This window comes from Xyrauchen texanus, chromosome 25 (genome assembly GCF_025860055.1).
Source record: "Xyrauchen texanus isolate HMW12.3.18 chromosome 25, RBS_HiC_50CHRs, whole genome shotgun sequence".
Classification (NCBI taxonomy): domain Eukaryota; kingdom Metazoa; phylum Chordata; class Actinopteri; order Cypriniformes; family Catostomidae; genus Xyrauchen; species Xyrauchen texanus.
Genome location: NC_068300.1, coordinates 39,020,092 through 39,043,982, shown reverse-complemented (window position 1 = coordinate 39,043,982; position 23,891 = coordinate 39,020,092). Strand labels below are relative to the sequence as shown.

At 37.2% G+C, this 23,891-nt stretch overlaps 1 protein-coding gene across 1 annotated transcript in view; it reads left to right on the top strand.

The window, feature by feature from the left end:
* LOC127618715 (1-phosphatidylinositol 4,5-bisphosphate phosphodiesterase gamma-1-like) overlaps positions 1–23,847 on the top strand; it is a 71,177-nt gene extending 47,330 nt beyond the window's left edge. Inside the window, exons 15-33 of the mRNA XM_052091324.1 lie at positions 288–410; positions 571–672; positions 1,672–1,859; positions 2,154–2,354; positions 3,007–3,126; positions 7,683–7,863; positions 8,109–8,186; positions 8,269–8,372; positions 8,960–9,053; positions 9,162–9,228; positions 11,292–11,455; positions 11,718–11,814; positions 13,366–13,590; positions 13,694–13,842; positions 16,190–16,304; positions 16,400–16,561; positions 20,253–20,359; positions 20,447–20,697; positions 21,247–23,847. Of these exons, the coding sequence (XP_051947284.1) occupies positions 288–410; positions 571–672; positions 1,672–1,859; positions 2,154–2,354; positions 3,007–3,126; positions 7,683–7,863; positions 8,109–8,186; positions 8,269–8,372; positions 8,960–9,053; positions 9,162–9,228; positions 11,292–11,455; positions 11,718–11,814; positions 13,366–13,590; positions 13,694–13,842; positions 16,190–16,304; positions 16,400–16,561; positions 20,253–20,359; positions 20,447–20,697; positions 21,247–21,286 (2,568 nt within the window). The 3' untranslated portion in view covers positions 21,287–23,847. The remainder of the gene's footprint in view (positions 1–287; positions 411–570; positions 673–1,671; positions 1,860–2,153; positions 2,355–3,006; positions 3,127–7,682; positions 7,864–8,108; positions 8,187–8,268; positions 8,373–8,959; positions 9,054–9,161; positions 9,229–11,291; positions 11,456–11,717; positions 11,815–13,365; positions 13,591–13,693; positions 13,843–16,189; positions 16,305–16,399; positions 16,562–20,252; positions 20,360–20,446; positions 20,698–21,246) is intronic.
* Positions 23,848–23,891: the final 44 nt, after the last annotated feature.

Below are 23,891 nucleotides of genomic sequence, written 5' to 3'. Positions count from 1 at the left end.
GTTAATTTTCATGATATTTTAAAACCCATAAAAGGCATATTTAATTTGACAAAAAAAAAATGTATGTCCTTAGTTTTGATGCACATATAACGCGAAGGATTTGGAAATGGGGGAAAAACAGATGCTTTAATAATTGAATTTTTTTTAGACAGTCCTTATTAAACCTAAAAAATACCTGTTACCATTATGTAAAGTTTTTTTGTTCATACCGTCCACCTTTAGAAGTCATCGCTGCACAAAGACCTTTTTGTTAATATTTCATTATTGTTTACATTGTGTCTACTCAGCACAAGAAGTTGGCTGAAGGCAGTGCATATGAGGAGGTCTCGTCTTCAACACCTTACTCCGAGAATGACATCAGTAACTCCATCAAGAACGGCATTCTCTATCTGGAGGACCCCATCAACCATGTGAGCAGATCATAGACAATCCTTCTATATATATATATATATATATATACTTTAACATTTGCACATGAAGCCTCCACTGTTCAATTTGTAGGGGTCATTCTTTTATATATGGATTTAATGTGTGACATTTTGTGAATGTAATGTTTTCTTGTCCTTGTAGGAGTGGTATCCTCACTTCTTTGTTCTGACCAGCAATAAGATCTATTACTCTGAAGAGACATCCAGTAATCAAGGGAACGAGGATGAGGAGGAACATAGAGAGGTGAGCAAAACACATCTCACAAAATCAGTGTTAAAGCCGATTTACTTGCGTGTCAAACCTACAATGTAGGCTACACGTAGCTACTCATTTACAGCAAAGCCTGTGCACCTCTCCAAAATTGTAACACACATTGCATCAACGCAGACCATAACAGCTTTGATTGGTCTGCTTTGTAACCAGAGACCATCCCCCAGAATGACAAAAGAGATCTGAGGAAGAAATGCATTTTATCCAGGATTATTTTAAGATCTGTGAATTTTGTGCAATGGATTTCCGGTGGCAAAGAATTTACCCTAGCGGATTTCATGTGGAGTTAAAGTTTGGTAAAATTTGAGAGACAAATTTGCAGTGTTGATCAATAGGAAGTTGCTTGGTATGGCAGTGACCTTTGTGTGGGCGGGGCTTCATACACATTCCAAGTGTTCTGTGATGATGATGGAAATTGTACCCAGCAAACTGTGCGCAAGTTGTACCAGCACACGTAAAACCGAAGTATGCTTTGGCAGAAATTAGGGTGTTAATTTTTAATAGATTAATAGTTAACTTTTAATAGTTATTTATCTATTTAGTAGCAACTTAAGGCTAAGGTATATGTAGTTTCTCCGTGTCCCATCTTACAAAGAGTCAGCACTCAGGCTCTTAACTGCAAACCCATACAGACGTGTTCGACACGCGCACTACGAAGGCTTTTTGCTACTTTTTTAGTACTCTCAACTGCAGGCGCGTGTTTCGACAAATACACAACTCTCCATGTGTCTAGAAAAACTAGTACGTGAGATGTACGGTAACGTGGAAAACTAAATCATATTTTGGCCTCAAGCATTGTAGCTACTTTTTCTAAAAGGGTAGTTCATTGGTATTCTACTACTTTGAAACTGTACCTTACCAAAATGCAAACTTTATATTCATAATTAACATATATTTATCATTTAAAGTAGCCTCTAAAGCACTGATGAATAGTGTTCGTGTTTGTGTGTTTCTTTTCTTTGTCCTCTGTAGATCTGTAATGGCATGGACCAGCATGTAACGGAGAAGTGGTTTCACGGTAAGCTGGGTGCAGGGCGAGATGGGCGTCAGATCGCCGAACGTCTGTTGTCTGAATACTGTCTGGAAACTGGAGCTCCTGACGGATCATTTCTGGTGCGCGAGAGCGAGACGTTTGTGGGCGACTACACACTCTCTTTCTGGTAATAACACCATACTTAACCTAAGTCTGGTCATGGAGCAGTGTTTAACCAATAATCTTTTTCTTTAATGTCGATATAATGCCAATCGATTTATAAAACAATTATGTCAGCAAATGAGACATTGGCAAAATTGCTGAATTTAAATGAACACTTATTTCACACAATATTTACTAAAAATTCCCCAAAAACTAATTTCTTAACAGAAAATACGTCTAGCATCAGTTGAACACCATCAGGATACAAACTATCTATCACAATTTAATAGTTGACTGCTTCCTCTCGTCCTCTCATCAGGCGGTCCGGTCGAGTCCAACACTGCAGGATTCACTCTCGACAGGAAGCTGGAAGCCCGAAGTTCTACCTGACGGATAATCTAGTGTTTGACACTCTGTTTGCGCTCATCACACATTACCAGCAGGTGCCTCTGCGCTGCAACGAGTTTGAGATGAAGCTGACGGAGCCAGTGCCACAAACCAACGCTCATGAGAGCAAAGAGTGGGTCTCACAGTTATATTTATAGTTTAATATAATAAATAGCTTTCATTTATTGCACAATTTTACAATGTAAACTTTTACATTTTGCAGATGAAATAAGGCATCAAACTATTTGTGTAATGTACAGTGGAAAAGATAACATATAATACTATATAGAACTATATAATACTTTGCTAACCTGGCATAGAAATGAGTTTACTGTTTGAATATGATCGAAAAATCAGATTCATTAAATCTTAATTCCATGCTGATCATTCAAAAATATACCACAAAAAAAAACGGAATACTTTTGATATAGTCACCGATATGTTTTACATTTCTTATTAAGATATTGCACTTTTACACTTAAGCACCTTACAAACCTTAAAATCAGGAATTAACTACAAGGGGTATGATTATGATTGTCATCTTCAAAACAATTACATCAAAGCATGAACTAAGTGTGTTTTTTTCCGTTTGTTTTTATTTACCACAAACTATCCACCTTTGTAGTTAATAGATCTAAAATACACTCTCTCTCATGTCAGGTTTTATTTATAAAGCATCTGAAGGTTCACTTTAACAGTAGAGGATCTGCAGTGGGGTTTCAACTGTTTCCTGCTTTCTGTTGAATCTAATCTCAGCGTGTGTTTTGTGTTGTTGTTTTGTGCAGGTGGTATCACGCATGTCTTTCACGCAGTCAGGCAGAAAACATGTTGATGAGAGTGCCACGTGATGGTGCTTTCCTCGTGAGGAAGAGAACTGAATTCAACTCCTTTGCCATTTCCTTCCGGTAAAATCCACACTCATACTTCCATGTTTTCATTGTGACCTTGTTAGTGGTATTTAGTCAGTCAAGGAGCACTTTTACTATTGCTCATATGTAATATTTGCCTAGTGGATAAAATGGGTGAAAAAATTAGACATGGACCAATATTGGTTTTTTTTATATACAGCAATATGCAAAGGTTTTAGGCACTTGTGAAAAAGGTTGCATAGTGACGATGTCTTCAAAAATAATGCCATAAATAGTTTTCATTTATCACTTAATGTCAAATAAAGTACAGTAAACATAAAAAAGCTAAATCAATATTCGGTGTGACCACCTTTGCCTTTAAAACAGCACCAATTGTCCTAGATACACCTGGACACAGTTATTCTTGGTTGTTGGCAGATAGGATGTACCAAGCGTCTTGGAGAATTCTCCACAGTTCTTCTATCTATTTTGTCTCAATTGCTTCTGTCTGTTACGGGTAGATGTGACTGAATCGTCATGAGCAGATGAAAGCACTCAGAAGAGGTTGGATGAGTTTGTTCAGATGGGATCTTTTTATTTGTCCCAGTTAAGGCCAATGAAAGGCAATAAAAATTAACAAAAGAAAAACAAAAAAAAATAAATAAAAAAAAACACTGTTCAGTAAATAAAGTAAATTGACATGAGAGTCAAAAAAAAAAAACAAACAAAAAGAAAAATTTCAACAATCAAACTTTTACAGCTGTTTCAAAATTGACCTTAACACAAGTCACTATAATTAGAGCAAAGACAGACTTATGTCCTCTCGCCCTTGCTCCCCCTGACAGAATGACAATACTAGACTTTATAGACCTGAGTTCACCCCTGGAATTGGAACATACCAACACATGATTATGGTGCAGGGGTGGCTCAGATGACAAAGACATAAATGCTTAAAAACAGCAGAAATACTACCTCTATAAAACTAGAAAATTACAGAATATTATTTCTACAGTCTCAGCTAACAATTGGCAAGCAACAAGTCATATTTAACAGCTACAATATTAATAACTCAAACTCCGGGTCATTTCCTATTGACCCGGAAGTCATAGCGTCATCTAAACCCCACAATTGCGGCACATTTCCCTTTACACAAACAAACCGGAGACGCCAATATGACCAAGATGGTATGTCAAAGCTGTGTTTCTCTTAAACTAAATAAACGGATACATACTAAAAACATGTGTTGCGTGATTATTGTAACTGATTATGACTGTAACGTAAATTACATGATTTTCTTTCGAACAGCAAGATATTTATTGATAAAAGTAGCTATAGCATATAAATCACCTTAGTATTAGCTGTTAAAAGTGTGCACACAAAAGCTACGGGATAACTATGGAGTTTTGCAGTGAAAGGCTAGGTTAACCGCTGATTTATACATTATACAGTTTAACAGAAGATATTAATGTGCTAGACAAACACATACAGGTCACAATTGCACTCAGTCTTTGTGTACTAGAATAGGCAGCATATCGCTGCCGTGACGATAGCTATGCGCCCCGTCACACTGTCTCTTTATGTAATTTCAGACAGACATGATGTTCAGTGCGGGGTTTTGTGGGGGTCATGACATCTGTTGCAGGGCTCTTTTCTATTTGCAAAAGTAATGTTTGGGAGTCTAACATTTATATTTCCTATTAACACACTAAAACTGAAGATATAAAAAACCATCTTAAGACAAATTATTTTGTGAAGCTTCTTATGTGCATAAGACTTTTGCACAGAACTATTTCTTTATTCTTTATAAGTAATAATTGGAGTAAAATAATATAACTTTATGCATTATGAATATTATAGTCATTTTGCAATCTAAATGATTTAATTGTTTTTGTTTTGATTTATGTCTAAGTGTAAATAAAGCTTAAAATTAGAGCTGTCGAATTAATGCATTAATTTAGTGCTATTAATAATATAAAATATAACGCGTTATAAAAAATGACGCTATTAATCATGTCCCCGGACCATAATTCAAGCTTTAAGTACCACCTGTTTTCTCCAGGGGGTAGTAATCGAAACTCCAGCTGTATAGGCAATGTGCAGCTTATACAGAGAACAAACCACACACACTGACAGCAGAGAGCACAATATAAGGATGGACAAGTTCTTGCGTTTAAACACAGCATGATGGAGGGCAATTTCAAATGCAGGGATATTAAGACGTGTTTTTCTAAGTTTCAAACGGTTTTAAACTTGACAGAGTGACCTAAAAATTTGGTTTGATGTGATGCATCTGACGCAGATGTACATTGACAGAGATTTAAGAAAATCTCTTAAATAATAAATCTATCCGAGACAGATTAACAAATTCAATTGCAAAATGGTTTGCTGTGAATTGGGGCTGAGCGATATATAGAATATTAACAATATAATCAAGATAATTTTGCTGACGATGTAAAATTGAACAATATCGTGAATATTGCGATGATATTAATGTGATGGTTTTCATTTGGCCATTAAGTTCCTTAAAGAGCAGTAGACTAGTTTCATGATCCTTCAGGGCTGTACAATTAATCAAAATAACATCAAAATGGTGAGTTGATCTTATGTGAATATTAATCCACAAAAGGCTGTGATTTAAAAAGACAGATAAACATTGTCTGTGTGTGATTCAGAACAAACCGGTGATGTTGGCACTCTCAGATCAGTTCACGTTTATTGTGAAATCAAAGTAATGCAGGTTCAAGCATTTGCGCAATTCCAAACATTAGTAACCGTTACAAGATATTATACAAATCTACAAATGCGGCATCATAACAGAAAACGAGATGATTGCAGCATTGAAGGAAATGTGGAACATTGTAAACTGTCAAATACACATTGCCTTTTCTGTGTCAAATTAGAAGCTCCTTGTGAAGTTGAAGTGAATACGACAGCACATTCTGTGTCAAAATAAAAGCCCCCAGGTGAAGATGAAGTAATCAGGACAGAAATATATTACTTTTTGTGTAATGTAAATCGAATAATCCGAATAAAAATGATAATTCAGCATTATATTATAATAATAAAACCTGATGTGTCCCACAGTAATAATTTAGTATTATGCAATGTTCAACTGTGGTTTCAAAAATAAGTCTGTGAAGTAGCTTTTGCACAAAAATGTATTCGTTAAAACATTTGAAGGATTTTTTAAATAATTAATATTTTAAATTATGCTTTTTATTAAGCTACTATGTATCATTTTAAATGAAATATACATATAAAGTGCATTATTAAATTTCAATTTCCCTTGCGATTCCAATTCCTGTCAATGAAATTGACTTCAATTTCAATTATCTGTATTATTCTTGAAAAATAATATATATATATATATATATATATATATATATATATATATATATATATATATATATATATATATATATGTGTATATGTATATATATATATATATATATGTATATGTATATATGTGTATATGTATATATATATATATATATATATATATATATATATATATATATATATATATATGTATATGTGTGTATATTTATAGTCTAATTATTTAAATATAACTATTTATAATTATTTAATCATTATATATTGAATTAATGCTATTTGAGGTTCTTTTTCAGCAAATATTTCTATGCGATTAATTCAATGAATTAATCGGCATACCATGTAATAAATTCAGTTAAAACATTTTAGCGATTGACAGCCCTACTTGAAATACTATGCATTTCTCACTTGAGAATAGCTAAAGGTTTAGTCATTTATGCACATTTATGCAGATCTGTTGAACACAGTAGTTTAATGACATTTAGTGATTGGGTTTTTCATGGCCGATGCCGATATCTAGAGAGCAGGGTGGCTGATATAAAGCCGATATAAATGAAATGACACAATGTAATATGACAGTAAATGACATGCACATAAAAGTGGTAAAAATTCAATTAACGTTTATTTCGCATTATATTTAATCCACATTTAATACATAAACAGCAATTTTAAAAAGAGAAAGCAAATCAAACAAAATTACATTTTGATGTGTTTTAGATGGAACATACAGCTTCATGCAGTTTCTGTTCAGTCGTCCATTTTAGCAATATGCTCACACATGCAAGTGGGTGATCCATGCAGGTCATGGCTCGAAAAACATATTGGCCAAATGGGAAAATCTATTGCTGATGTTGATATATTAAAAATACCAAATATCAGCCGATATATCTGCCTCAGCGATATCGTTCTACCGCTAATGTCATTGTTGGCCACTATTATTTCTAGACCCGTTAAATAATGCCATTTATTGGTAGACTTGATATCGAGACACCGATAACCAATGCAATCAGTCAAACCAGTTATCAGGCAGTTATGTTTAAAACAAAAATCCTATATATTTGCATTAAGTTGGCACCTGAGCCATATTTGGAGGCCAGAATATCAGAAAGATTTGGGAATGGGATGTTTTGACTGGCCAGTTAGCAACACCCAAGTACCACCCAGAACACTTTTGCAACACCCTGGCAACCATCCAGAACAGCCTAGCATTGTGACCGAGTATTGCAGGCTCATGCACAACTGTCTGGTCATCTCTCCATCTGTCATTCTCTGTGTCTTAGGGCGGAGGGGAAGATAAAACACTGTCGTGTGCAGCAAGAGGGTCAGATGGTGGTTTTGGGCACATCTGAGTTTGACAGTTTAGTGGATTTAATCAGTTACTATGAGAAACATCCACTGTACCGCAAGATGAAGCTGCGTTACCCCATCAATGAAGAGACACTGGAGAAGATCGGCACTGCTGTGAGTGCACATAAACCCACATTTACAGGATATTTAAAAACGCTGACCTAGGTAGACTTCTGTACTGTTGATCTGTCTTTGTGGACAGTCATGTTTGTTCCCTTCCTTGATTGTTTTAGAAATTTCACCATGTATGTGTAATGATCTAGTTGTACAATGGCAGAGCAGATGTCCTTAATTCACTAAATGCATTATAGTTTTAAATATTGTGTTTAAAAGGTTGATAAAGATCTTTGTGTGTGTAGGAGCCTGATTATGGATCTCTCTATGAGGGTCGTAACCCTGGATTCTATGTGGAAGCCAATCAGATGCCCACATTCAAGGTACCTTTAGTCTCTATATACATGAGAACTTCTCAGTTCACTTTAGTGTTGATGACATTCTATGTGTGTGTTCTGTGTGCAGTGTACAGTCCGAGCCATGTATGAATATAAAGCCCAGCGTGATGACGAGCTCTCTTTCAGCAAGAACGCCATCATTCAGAATGTGGACAAACAGGAAGGAGGCTGGTGAGTACAAGAGAAGTCAGGGTTTACATTTATGCTCCTATCCAAAACGAATATACATCTCTTTGTGAATTGTTTTGGTGAACAAACTGTTTAGTAATGAAGTTTGTGCCTATTACAATAATCCGGTATTTCTTCCTGGAAGCTAACCCAGATAGCACACGTACATCTCCGAGATGTCTGTTTTAGATCTTTTCATCTGGAAAGCATCACAATCTATTTAACATCTGGTAAACATATTAAAAAGATCAGATTTTCAAACATTCAAAATCAAAAATGTCTCAAAGACATCTGATGAATGTCTTACTGACATCCAACGCATTGTAGATGAGCAATCAGCCTAAAAATACGTCTTCCAGATGTAAGCACGCATCAAATAGATGTCTTTGTGATGTGCGTGTGCTATCAGGCTTCAAATTTCAATAGCATTTTACTTTCCAAATAAGGTAATGAGCAAGTGTCGTATTCAATTGAGTAAGGCCACTTCTCTCCATGCACCCCATTCTGTCCCTGATGCTGAATGGATTTGGATCAAAACATGAGGAACGTGTATGGATGTATAAAAATAAACCTGCATATTCTTCACACAGGTGGAAGGGGGACTGTGGTGGTAAGAAGCAGCTGTGGTTCCCTGCGAACTACGTAGAGGAGATCAGCCCTACAGCCGTGGAGCCAGACAGATCTGTGAGTACAGCACATTTGTGTTTGTTCTCTGTTTGATGTGTATTTGTGTTTATTGTTGCTCTGTTAAGTCAGATTTGCTCTGACCTTTCCAACTCTCTCACACGGCAGACGACAGAGAACAGTCCTCTAGGGGATCTGTTGAGAGGAAGTGTGGACGTGTCTTCCTGTCAGATTGGTGAGTGTGTTTTCATACCTTTCCACTCTAACCTGAAACACAGCCACATCTGAGGCTCTTCCAACGGAGCGCTAACTGTTTGCATATCCGTAAGGCCACATACTTTACGCAAGTACACGTACGCAGCACTTGGCCAATGCATGGCCGGGTTGAACATGCTTAACGTGTGTTCTTGCTTTACCCTGGTGTTAACAAACCGCAGTACTCAAAGGGGTGATTTCTGAAAACTCAAATGTTTGTACCATTAAATAAAATGTGTTATTCAGGTAAGTTGTTAAAATATATTGCCTTTAACTTGCTCAGCAATATTCTCTTCAAATTGTTTCTCTGCCATGACGGGGGGGGGGGGGTTAAACAATTTGTGAATGCAGGTAAATAATGCTTTTTATAAGGCTAATATCGTTCATTGCATATAAAATATAAAAGTGCATATCAATGAAAATTATTAGATGATATTCTCCCTTGTGTTTAGTGAAAAACTGTTAGAAATTGCATTTATAGATCTTTATTCAATGCCTTTAAAATATTTAATCTACTTGACTACAATGGCTTTTGGATGAAATTATGGTTCCTCTGATTTGAAAAAATAAAATCACTTGAGCCATTTTCGAGCTAATTCATAATGTATATTTATATATAAAAAAATAAAATTCACTATTGACGAATCCCCGACAACTCTGCCTGAACTCCAGATTACGTCTCACAACAGAGTACACTCGTGAAGTGATACGAGATATGAAAACAAATGCATGATCATATGTTATGCATTTCAGAATATGATGTATATGTTTTTAATCATATATTTTATTGGTTACAATATGAAAAAGTAACTCTACTGTAAAATCTACCTATTTGCTTACCTGACTGTCCAAGAGATTCGGCAATTTCTCTCCAACTCTTCTCTTTCTCCACCCGGTTGTGCTCTTTTTCAGATGAAATATCAAATAGGCTCTGGCGCTCCTGCCAATGTTCCACAAATTTTTCCTCCATTTCTTCTGTCCAATGAGACTTTCTTGATACCGCAGCCATAGTAGTTGATGTTCTGTTGCAGGTACATCAGGACTCCTCCCACTGAAATTTCCCGTGCCCCGTTTCTTGCTCTCTCATTGGCTGTAGGTCAACGCTGCTGTTGTATTCAGTCAAAACATATTTCACATTGCGTGATTTGGAGTCGCAGACAGGTCCAGATATTTAACATTCAAGATTTCTCACTGACATCGGCGATGTGTCGACGCTTCTCAGATCGCATATTTGATAATTGCCTATGATTTCGTGCTTTTGTTGGAGATCTCCACAAAACTGTCGGCGAGTAAAAAACAGGCCTAAAATCGTGTAGTGTTAACTCTGCATTAGTCGAACCATGCAAATGTGCGTTTCAGATGAGAAGCATATTTAGCACATAAAAAGCACCAAAAAATGTTGTTTAATCGCTCATATTAAAGATATTAATCTTTAATATGTTTGGTGCATATTTAAATAATTGTAAAGAGTTTCAAAATATTGGAATATTTGGTTGAAGTTTGGTCCGTTGCAGTTTGATACATGTTTTTGTTATTTTGCACATTATCGTCAACTAAATTAGTAATTTTGATGATTAAAAATACATGCCAAATTAGGCCATGTCCACACTAATGTTTTAGTTTAAAAACACATCTTTTTCTCTACACTTTGGCCTTCTGTCCACATGGAGACTGTTTTTGACAGCGAAAACTGAGCCTTTCGAAAAAACTCTCCCAAGTGGATACATTTGAAAATGCCATCTTTCCTTTGTAGTGTGCACAGGGAAAACGGAGGTATTTCAAAACAATGATGTATTTATTGTCATGTAATGCAGTCATGTATTCCATTCAACCCAAAACAATCAAGATGGCGCCCCATGTTGCAGTGACGTTGTTGTGCCATATGTAGCCTTACTTTATACTCCAGTGGTGAAGTTCTCTTCTATACTTCCGCATTCCAAACACAGAAATGTGAAAGGCACCATAGTCACCCAGCTCAAAATTGTGGTTTGTTTTTAGTATTTCAGTAGTTAAACATGTGACTGTCTCTTTTCACTCTTGTAGTGGTGAGACCAGAAGGGAAGGGCAGCAGACCGTTTGTCTTCTCTCTGGTTCCTGTGGCTTCACCGCGTACAGGTCCAGTGTTGGACATCGCAGCCAGCTCGCAGGATGAGCTGAAGGACTGGGTGGTGAAGATTCGAGAGGTCACAATGACCTCTGAAGCAAAGGTCAGCTGATTGCCCTTCAATCTTACAATCTCCAAGCCCAATCAAAACATAACTGACCACTTGTTGAAATATCTGCTTTCAGATAGCAAATATATTGATACATGTAATATTATACTATAATTTGATAATGTGACTTCCATTCAGAAAATGTGTTAATGGTGCAGTCCAGCAATTTTCTTTAACAAGCATGCACAGAATTTCACATGTTGTATGAGAATGTTTGACGTGACTAATCGTGAAATAATGGTTTATTTTCTATCAGCTTGAAGAAGGTAAAATGATGGAAAGAAGAAAGAAGATTGCTTTAGAGCTGTCAGACCTCGTCATCTACTGTCGGCCGGTTCCTTTTGATGAAGAAAGTAAGACACCCAATTGTTTTCAAATCCAAACGTACTACCTCCTCTGATGGAGCATTCATTCACGTGTAATACCTTGTCTAAACTTGGCACAAAAAGAAGGCATCAAGTAAATGGTCTGCACTTATATAGCGCTTTTTTTTTAACCTTTGCGGTTCTACAAAGTGCTTTACACTATGTCTCATTCACCCATTCACACACACTCACACACCAATGACGGCAGAGCTGCCATGCAAGGCACTAACCTGCCATTGGGAGCAACTTGGGGTTCAGTGCCCAAGGATAATTTGCCATGTGGAGTCATGTGGGCCGGGAATCAAACGGCTAACCCTGCGATTAGTGGACAACCTGCTCTACCACCTGAGACACAGTCGACTTTCCAACTTTATTGAGTTATCAATTGTAAGAGAAAGTTGAATTTCTGTCAGTGTTTACTGTGTTGATCCATACAATGACAAGTACATTGTGACCACTAATTCAGTGTGATTTATCACATAAAATATTATGGCTTTTTTTTTTTTTTCTCAAAACATTGTTAAACAATATATTGTTTGACTTTTGACTGCCACAATAATGTCATGTCTTAGAATGATCTGAGTTTATTAGATTTATGATTATTTTGCCAAATATTATTTATCCATCCATTACTGCTCTGGTCATTTTTGACCCATTTGACATCTGAACATACACACACACACAAAGACAAAGACAAAGATCCCCCATTTAGCCTTAACAGACTGTAGGGGCAATTGCTGTTAGCGAGCACCTATGAAGGCCGGAACGGTACACGAGGGGGTGGGTGGCCAGCACCATGCCCGACCGCCTTTGTCTCCCCAGTGATGATGTTTTACACACCACACCAGGTACTCATTTTAGGCTGAGTTGACCTAGGGGAGGCCCGGGACCGGTTCAGATAATAGTCACTGGTGTTGGCCATGCAAATTGCAAGTTTGCATCGCAAAATCTTCAGTTTGTACACAAATTGTATTATCACTCTTTATTTCTGTTCATATCAGTTTATTGCTGTTTGTTTTGTTGACATTTTTACTCCTTTTCTCTCAGTTATATATCCAAATTCATAACTTGTGAAATACATCTCCAAACTACGTTTGTTTCAACAATATGTTGCAGAGACTAGGCCGATCTAAACCAGTGGATCACAATAGCCACATACTGGCTGTGTGTGTTATGTTTTTATTTTTCCAGATGGCAGCAAATGCTTCAAAAGCCTGACACAATCAGATTTTGTCTTAATTTGTCAAATTAATGAAGTTTATGTTTTTACAGAAGTTAAATTAATTTACAATGTGTTTATTTAAAAAAATAATACAAATTAAACTCTAATTGTCTAAATACCATCAAATTCCAGATTAAATGCAAAAGTTTAATGTCATGAATTTATTGAAGTTAATTTCCTTTATAGAAAAAAATTAATTCAATGTATGATTACTGTACACGGGTCAAATTTGACCCAGCACAGTAAAGGTGTTGGCCTGTAATGAAGACATGGGTTAAGTCAGGAAGATGAACATTTGTGTCTTCTATCTCTTACAGAAATTGGGACTGAGCGGGCCTGTTTTCGGGACATGTCCTCATTTCCAGAGACCAAAGCCGAGAAATACGTGAACCGGATCAAAGGGAAGAAGTTCCTGCAGTACAACCGACTGCAGCTGTCTCGTATCTACCCACGTGGACAGCGGCTGGACTCCTCTAACTACGACCCGTTGCCCATGTGGCTGTGCGGCAGTCAGCTAGTGGCCCTCAACTTCCAGACCGCAGGTACAAATATGACCATAACATAACGGATGCGTCACATAATGCTGTCCTTCAGTGCTTGTGTTGCCATTCACTGTGGTAATGATGTTGTGTGTGGTCTCCGCAGACAAGCCGATGCAGATGAATCAGTCTCTGTTCATGCTGAATGGCAGGAGCGGTTACGTGCTGCAGCCGCCAATCATGAGAGATGACAACTTTGACCCGTTTGATAAACACTCACTGAGAGGAGTCGAACTATTCACCCTCAGCATAGAGGTACAAACTTTGAATCTGCTTTTTCCCCCAATGAATTAGTGGAGATGGTTCACTAATCAGTTTAAATGAATCCTTTACAAATATTCTGAAATAAAATTTTTTTTTTAAATCTTCTTCACAAACGTCTGGAAAGTAATTTATATTAATTTGTCAAAAAGGGTGGGAAGACTGAATAGAATATAATGGAATTCCATAAAATGGGGAATAGAAAAGAGTAGAGATAGAGATAGTCTTTATTTGTGGACACACACAGGGAATTTGTACATGTTTGGAATGATTACAAGATTTATATACTGTGATATTTATATGATAATCCAAAATATACCTTCGTACATGTCTAAAAATGAAAAAAAAAATAATAATTAATCGTGGATTATCATGTCCAAAAACCTTTTTTTACTATTTTGTATGATTTTTAAAAGCTTCTGACACTAATGTTTTAAATATGTTTTTCAAATCGAATTAAATCTTGTTTTAAGCATAGGCATATATGAAGTCATTTTTATACCCTAAATGGACAAATTATCCACAGAGCGGAAAAAACACCAAATGTTTAAATTTGATCAAAACGTTTTGTTTTAGTTTTTTTTTGTGGATTTTCTCACCTTTTTCTCCCCAGTCTTATCACGTGGCTTGAGCGCATTACCGCGGAGACATAGCACGTGTGGCGGGTTCACGCTATTCTCCGCGACATCCACGCACAACTCACCACATGCCCGAACCACATTATACTGACCACGAGGAGGTTACCCCATGTGACTCTACCCTCCCTAGCAACCTGGCCAATTTGGTTGCTTAGGAGACCTGGCTGAAGTCACTCAGCACACCCTGGATTCAAACTCGCGACTCCAGGGGTGGCTGTCAGCGTCTTTACTTGCTGAGATACCAGGCCGCCTTGAACAAAACCTTTCATACAATATGTGTAATTTAGGGGTTTTCTTTGGAACTGTAGCTTCACAAGCAACAAGCTACTCATAACTTAAAGTAGTTAAACTAAAGTCAAGTTACTCTACAATTGATTAACAAAAAGTAGCAAGCTACATTGAAGCTATTTAAATGATACTATAGCAATCAGACATTATTTCATTCCGCAATCAGTTTTGAAGACCTGGTGGTCATTTAGGTAGGGTGACACTACACAGTTAGGGGGACACCATTATAAACTAGACAACACTCTGTTGTATATAACCTAGTCAAAATATAGTGATAAACAGCAATTAACTTAATATTTTGCCTCAAAAAAGGCAACAAAATTCCTTTTTAAAGGAACAGTTTACCCAAAAATGAAATTTCATCATTTAATCACCCTCATGCCATCCCAGATGTGTATGACTTTCTTTTTTCAGCAGAACACAAAATAATATTTTTAGAAGATTATCTCAACTCTGTAGGTTCATATAATGCAAGTGAATGGTGGTTAGAACTTTGAATCTCCAAAAAAGGACATAAAGGCAGCATAAAAGAAATCCATAAGACTCCAGTGGTTAAATTCATGTGTTTAGAAGTGATATGATAGGTGTGGGTGAGAAACAGATCCATTTTTAAGTGTTTTTTTTTTTTTACTATCAATCTCCACATTCACGTTCTTCTTTTGTTTTTGGCGATTCACATTCGTCATGCATATCGCCATCGACTGGGCAGGGAGGAGAAATTATAGTAAAAAAGGACTTAAATATTGATCAGTTTCTCACCCACACCTATCATATCACTGAACACATGAATTTAACCACTGGAGTCTTATGGATTACTTTTATGCTGACTTTATGTGCTTTTTTGGACCTCGTTAAACTTAACTTCTAAAAATCTTCAATTGTGTTCAGCAGAAGAAAGAAAGTCAAACACATCTAGGATGGTATGAGGGTGAGTAAATGATAAGAGAATTGTAATTTTTGGGTCAACTATCCCAAACATGTGCTGGGCTCAAATGAATCGGTGGATAATTTCTGTGAACTAGTTCATTACATGAACAGTCTAATCTAACTGGCTCAAAATGAATCAGAGTTCCCAAAGCAAAATATAAGCAAATCGTTTATTTTAACCAGCGTTCCAAAAGAACCAATTCACAACACTACATGAGAGAGAGAGAGAGAGAGGATGGTTTATGTGAGTGTGTTTGTGACAAATCTAGTGTTTTCTGATGCTAAAGTGCTATTCATGAGAAAATGACACTTGCTACTGGAAAACCGAACTATTGTAAAATAGCTGAACTACTGTCACACTACTGAAAAATGTTGTATGTTACTCCTCAACACTGATTTTATTTTCCAGGGTTAAATGTCTTATAGTTAATAAATTGTTATAATGTTTCATTATTTGTAAATGTATTTGTTTGTTATCGTGTTTAAAGGTTTTGGGAGCGCGCCACCTGCCCAAAAACGGACGAGGTATCGTTTGCCCTCTCATCGAGATCGAGGTTTGTGGAGCAGAATACGACAATGCCAAGCAGAGGACTGACTCTGAAGGTGAGCTTCTCTTACAAACATTGTACATGTCGGATATCCTGAGCTTTACTATACCAGATATGACATAAACATGCATTCTTCTGTCTATCTCTCAGCGGACAACGGTCTGAACCCCACCTGGCCGAGGAAGCCCTTCAGATTCACAGTGTGTAATCCTTCCTTTGCGTTCCTACGCTTTGTGGTTTATGAGATCGACATGTTCAATGATCAGAACTTCCTCGCTCAGGCAACATTTCCCATCAACTGCCTCAAAACAGGTACTGCTCCAAGAAATAAACAAAATGAATATGTCTACGTCAAGATGTTTTTGGGTGTTTCTTCAGCTTTGGGCACTTTCAGCCCTGTTAAAATTAAAGTAAAATGACTTTACGTAAAGTCCCCCTGAAAATCATGACAATTCCCACCTCTGTGTCATTTCCAGCACATCTCAAATTCTGTTTTGTGTTTAATAGAATTCTGTGTGGGGAAATGATGCTTGTGGAATAAAATGGCTCTGTGTCTTGCTAACTCTTATTTCAGAGATAACATTTTATTATTTATCTGAAATACTATAAAATAATTTTCTCACACGTTTTGAATAATTTGGCAAAAATACAGCTTGAATGGAAATGATGCACAATCAAAATATTCTGATCACCAGTGATATTTATTGGGCTGTATGTGTTATATAAAAAGCACGCTGAAGCTTTTCACCTAGTATTGTGTATTTATTCTTAATTTAAAATGCCTTTATGCACAGAAATGATATGTTTTTTGTACCGTGGGCTAATTCCATGACTACCGTCTATTATTTTGAATGTGTGGAAAAGCAACTTTAATAAATAAACGGATGAAAACTGCTATTTAAATTATTCGCAAACTGTGGCCATTCATTTATTCAACATGCACAAGATTTTTGTGTTGTCACTCCTGGAAGTGTCACGTTTGCAGATCGGCTCAATATGCCGTAAAGTTCAATCCATAAACACGTACAATAAATTGGATTTCAATACTGTCGTCATGATTAACACAGGCTAACGATTGGGGCAAACTCTGTCTTGTGACAATATATTTTTGCGTTAATGCCAATTTTATCGTCAAAAGTGTTTCCAAACCATTTTTTCGCGACATTTGATGTATCGACATAGAGTTTATGCGCTTGAGTTAAACGGAAATATATTATGTTGACATTATATATTTCATGATATATATCATTATAGATAATGTGCGTTTCCATCAGCTTTATTTTGATGCGCTAAAACTATTTTCGCAAACAATCCTTGGATGGAAACGTAGTTAGTGACAATTTGTCATCTCTACAACAATCAAGTCTTTCAATCCAAAATACTTAGCCATACACAGGATTTTTCTTGGCTACAACTTCCACAGTTATATAAAAAATTCTGTTACAGTTTACAGTGATAAATGTTAGTAAAATTGTTTGTGTAGATCTTGTATTTGATGTTGGTGCAGGGCAATGATTTCTCTCCCTTCTCAACGCTGTTCACAATATCGTGGCTGTTTAGCCATTTGACATGGTTGAATTGCTTCATAGTGCTTTTAAAATAGAAAATTCTTATGAAGAATTCAAATGTATTGTATTCGCTATGATATTGAGGCAAGCCCGATTTAGGGTGTACTCGCATTAGGCGATCTTTCAGTGCCCGAGCACGTTTGACCCCCAAATTCCAGTTCGTTTGACTAGTGTGATCGCTACGCTGAATCATGCCCAGGCCTGCTTGAAGAGGTAGGCTCGGGCACGGTTCAGTTGGACTCAGGCACGGTACGCATCTAGTGTGATCACTAACCATTGCCGAGCATGGAACTCGAAACATTATGTCAGTGACGCGACTGTTCCATTTAACAAACATGCCGGCAAATGGGTCACTTTGGTCTACAGCAGAGGTGCAGTGTTTAGCAGATATTTGGGCAGAAGAGAGTATACAGGAACAACTGGATACAACACACCAGAACTCCGAGTTATTTGGTAAAATTAATAACTCTCTTCGTGCTCGTTGATAGTCGCATTGTAATGATGAAAGCGTGCTCAGGCCCGGAACGTTAACTGCAATGTGAGTTCAGGCCAGCGGGGGAGTGGGGAGGGGGACAATCGTGCTTGGGCACGGTACAAAGCAACAGGGCCTAGTGTGAGTACACCCGTAATCGCGTATGTGAGTCGCTCAATGCTATTCTATCACGGGCGTAATTACATTTGAAAAAAACTTGAAAAACAGCACTGATGGACGCAAATTTAACTGTTCATTGCGAACAGCCCCAGTTCTTATACTGAAAAAGGCTATGACCGGGGAGAAGGAAAAAAAATGAAAAACCTTTCCTTCTTATAAACACTACCTTTCCCAAAAGAACGAATCAACGGATCCAGTCATTTTCTGTAAAGGGTTTTCTTCCCCATAATTAATATGCTTCCTCCATTTCTAAAGCTCAACGAAAAGCGCTCTGTTCAAAATTGGACTCAAAATTTATTTAGCCTTATAGGGCCACAGTCTTTGTATGCTTATGTTTTTTCGGAAAATGCTAATGTATTTCTTCTTATATAACAGTTTTTTTTTTTTTAAAGTGCATCAGTTTTTTATCAGTCATTTGAGACTTTTAATAGAAACATGACTGAAGACATGCGCAGAATGACATTGATCTTACTTGATCTTTCGGCGCAGCCGCTTCGGTCGTGTAGCATCTATGTTATCTCTACATAGAGATAACAGCTGTCTGCAGCTGGATGCATCTCCAACTCATGCTGAAGATGTTTGTGTTTCATGTGAATTTCTCTAAATTTGCGACACGTTCGGGTGCAATTTCTGTGTGAATCGCTAAAATACGGGGCAAACCGTGTCCGCCTCGCACAGTTGTTGCCCTCAACTAAAAGTAACGTCTTCTATAAGTGCGTGTTCAGAGTCATTTTGATATGTCGATAAAGAACATCTGGCTTTCAGTGCGTTCATTCAGGTTTATTTATGAGTCGCAAACTTGTTAAGTTACTTTATGTTGGCAATTCTATTCGTTTGTCTATTGATATAGGAACTGTTGTCATTAAGTTTCTTACATAATGTTTACCCATTTTACTGGTATAAAATTTCACACCGGTGTCATCCTATGTTCAGAGGATAACCGGTGACACCGTATACCGTTGCGAGCCTTATGTTTACGTGTTAAATCGTTGAGGATTTGATCGATTCAGATCAATGGGTCATTACACACCTAGTAATCGTGCAAGTCCATATTGTGATTTCAATCTTAATTCAATCAATCATGCAGCACTGACTTCTGAGACATCGGTATGATATCATCAAAGTCTGCTGGTTTCACTCATGTATCCTATAGGTAAGACTATAGGTTAGGTATAGCTAACTGTCACGTCCATTTATGGCGTTCATTCTGCATTAACGTGAGAATAAGACACAATAAAAACATAATATTACATGTTCTTAGGCATGCCAACCCATCTACATATTGTGGCTTTTATTATTTCTGGATTGTGCATTTGATATTTTACAAAGTGTTTTTCTAGTTACTTAAATTATTGCCGTATTGCCATTTTCATGCTTATAACCGATATATATAAATTGGCTGATAAATATTGGCACAGATAAATCAGTGCATCCATATTTAAAATGGATTTTCATAGTTTAAATGGACAGATTTGACTGTTTTGTCCTTGTCAGACCCAGACTTCCAATATTAAAGGAATTTGAAAAGTATCAAAAAATAAATTATGAAGGCCTGGTCAAATGTGACCTTTTATATACTGTATAAAAAATACAAAGTTTAAATCTGTCAGTTTAAATAAAAATTGACCCCTAATAATTTTATTAAAATCGTGCCCAAAGTTGAAACTTATTTTTATAGTTGAAACTATTCCTTCAAAGAACTGCCAATCTATCTGGTTGTTGGATGACTAGTCGACCATCCAGATCCATCCCTAACCTGGAAAAAACTAAATTCTGTCTACAGGCTACCGGTCAGTTCCTCTGAAGAACAGCTACAGTGAAGATCTCGAGTTGGCATCTCTTCTGGTGCACATGGACATCATCAGAGGAAAGCTAGGCTATGAGATCATAGTATGTAGAAACACACTTCAGTAACATCATGTAATATGCTATATTAATATGCTGTATTGTAATGGCAACACTGGTTCTCCTCGGCAGCATGAGAATGGGGAGCTAATGAGTCCGTTCTCTGCGGCGGGAGCGATGGCGATGACCATGCAAGTGGGCCGGGAGCGTACAGGTGACTCGAGCTCAGTTTCCTCCACCTCCTCCATGTCACCTCTACCCTCGTCTCCGGCACAGGCGCTGGGATACCGCAGTCAGGAGGGCTCGTTGGAGGCCCGATACCAGTCTCCTCTCGATGACTTTAGAGTTTCACAGGAGGCGCTTTTGGACCATGAAAACAGGAGGTATGATGTGTTTGCTGAATTTAAGTGTGAGCATGACTAATAAGAGTTTTGATGATGTCTCAAACAACAGGAGTGGGTATTTGCTGTCTATTGGCATTTTGCAGCTTATTCAAGCCTAAATCTGCTACACTGGCTCGAGTGTTCACACGAGAACTTGCTTCAAGCTTTTGTATTTTTCTATCCAAAGACCTTAATGTAAACAATACCTATTATTTTTCTTTCTGTAGTGAATTAATGTATTAAAGTAATTATAGTAATCACTTTCTTGCTTGGTACAGTCGCCCATCTGTGACGCTTTCTGCAACTCTTGTCATTTGGAGGGCAAAGAGGTGCTTGATGTTGCCGATAAATGGAGCGTAGACCCCTGAAATGAGTCATGTGGAAGCTACTTTACTTGGCGGTTCTTGGCTAGAATAGGCTGCTCTTTGGAGTCTTGGACCAGATTTTATGCCTTAAGTCCAGAGTCTGGCTAAGTGAAACTATGACTATGGTCGTCATGATTGTGATTTAAAATGATGGTTTTAATTTGCCATTGGTTCTCTCTCGTAGGATACGCAGGGCTCGTGTTAGCGCAGACAACCGTGCATAAACCAACCAGCTGAGCAGACGACAGATGGACAGAGCAGACTCGAGGCCAGCTATAAGGTTCCTCCAAGGCTGGTGAAGTCAAGGACTGCTGTGAAACCTGTTTCTAAAGAAATGTCTTCGCCAGCGTTTATGAACCGAAATCTCTTTTTTCCATATGACTCTCACGCACAGAGCTGTGCGAGTGGCGGAAGGATTCACGGAGTGTTGCTGCGGTTATGGAGCCTTCGACTAACGGACAAAAATGAAGAAATATCTGCTTCGCTACAATCTAAAACTGCGGCGGAATGGGCCGGGGTGCTCTGATGCAGCTCAAAACTCAAGGACAGCAGTTGGTGGACAACAAAAGGCCAATGTTTCAAAATTGAGTGGAAGCTGTATCTTTCACCATTTTGAAACCGATTCCAGGTTAACATTTTTGGAGTAATAATGCTTTCTTTATGCTATCTCTGACTTATATATATATAAACCTATAAATATGTGTGTTCCCCATTTCGCTGTCGATCAACAGTTGAAGCTGATCAGCTCTCAAAGAGCCGCCGCTTACTCCAGATTTTAATTTCAAATGGATTATTTTTTATTATTTAAACATCTGTTTTTAACTTTCATAATGTTATTGTTTTTTTTCTATATGAGTGTTTCTGACATGAGGGCTTGGCCTTTTTAATTGTTTCTCAAATTCTTGCTTGTTCTTCCTTCCCTCTGTCGGAGCTGATGGACTTCAGTGTTTGAACCATCCCAAAATGCTCGTGTCCTTATTTTTTAAATGGGAAGATGTCGAAAGATAGTGTTGAAGAATTGCTATCTGCGGCTCTTCAATGTTCATTAACTCTAGAACAACCTTTTTTTGGTTTTTAAAAATAAAGTCTTTAACGACGTTATCAAGTGCCCTGAGAGCAATATCACTCTCCTTGTTTTCTGTTTTGCCAGTCTGTACAAGCGAACTTCAATTTTCAAACCGCTCAGGTTGAGTTTATAAGCCAGCATTGTGCTATGGGAGTGTTGGACACAAAATAATGTGTTTAGTTTACAGATCAGAACTTGGACCATCTCATTTCAGAATGTTTTTCCTTTACGAAACTACTTCTGTTATTTGTCATTATTACGCCTTCATGTTTTAGCACTCAAAATATATGGTTCCTGATGGTGTATTATTACATCTGATCACCTCAAATATGTTTTATGTATGATTTAATACCATTAGTAGTTTGTTAGACACCGAGTCTGTTAAAAGAAAGCCAAAGGTAGGTGATCCAGGTGACAAAAAAGGAGAAATTGGGACCAAATACATTTGTCTCAGTATTTTGGGTCAGTAAAACACCTTGAGCGATAAACTAGTCTATGAATTGGCCAAAGTTGGCCAACTTTTGTGTTGTTGTAGCTGTGTAACAAGAGTACAAGGGCAGTTTTGCTAAATCTGCAGACTTTTAGATATATTTATCTTGTGCCAAGCAGTCGCTATTATTTTGTATTTTGCCATATTATCTCCCTGATACCGGTTATGCTAGTAACGGATAAATAAGCATAAGACTGCTACACTTTAGTATTTACAGTTGATGTACAGTAACTAAGGCCATATTTATTGTAGGAGCTCCACAGATTCATGCAGTTCTCATGTTTAGCAAGTAGAGGTTGAGATATGTCACTGAACATTACACATCTATATGCCATGTAGCTCTGAGACAAATTGTTTAATTTTTCCAGCCACAGACAGAAGCCATTACGAAGCTTTGTTGCATCATTTTCTGTCATTGATGCTTAACCTGGCCCTCCGTTTGACCTTGGGGTCCAGGTGTGTTTTTACAATGCAGGGTGACTATGGAGAGGTCAACATTGTATTGTTTGTGCTTTGCAGCCCTTGTAAAGAAATATTTGATTCACTTTTTGCATTTTGGCTGCTAGGCAAAGCAACTGTTGTTGCAATATTCAGTTCGGTGCATGCTTTGGGTCTGAAAGCATATGATCGGTAAGTTGAATCCCGACGCAATGTTGTAACAAAGTTCATTATTGTACATTTCCCTGATTGGGCATATGCTAAATAATAATTGGGACATAAGGATAAATATATTCCTTATTGTTTTATGTACATTAAATTTGCATTATGCAATCTAGAAATACTGGGACCATAATAACTTCCTGAGCTTTTGAAAAGATGAAAAACACAAGGCTGAACTAATTTAGAAGGAAATTGTCAATTTCTCCTGCATTAATTGCTAATTATCCAACATTCCCTGAATGCTTTGTGTTAAAGCCCTTTCCCTATACTAATATAGCCCTTCTCATTCTGTAAATTCGGTTTCTGCTTTTTCCTTGCATCATCTTTCATGTGCCTTGGTGTATGTATGCATATACGTATACACCAACAAAAGATCCCTTGTATCTTGTATGTATGCCTTTTCTATGCTTTCTTGCATCATCATTTAGTTACAAATGTACTTATAAACGAACCAAGCCTTTTCTGTAATGTGCCTATGCTATATTGGAGGAAGTATACATTTGAATTTTTCTTTTCATATGAAACATCATCAAGCCTGAGAATAAATAAAGTACTAATTGAACATCGAAGAGCTGACTGTTCTTTTCAAACCTGAAAAAACATGAACAATATT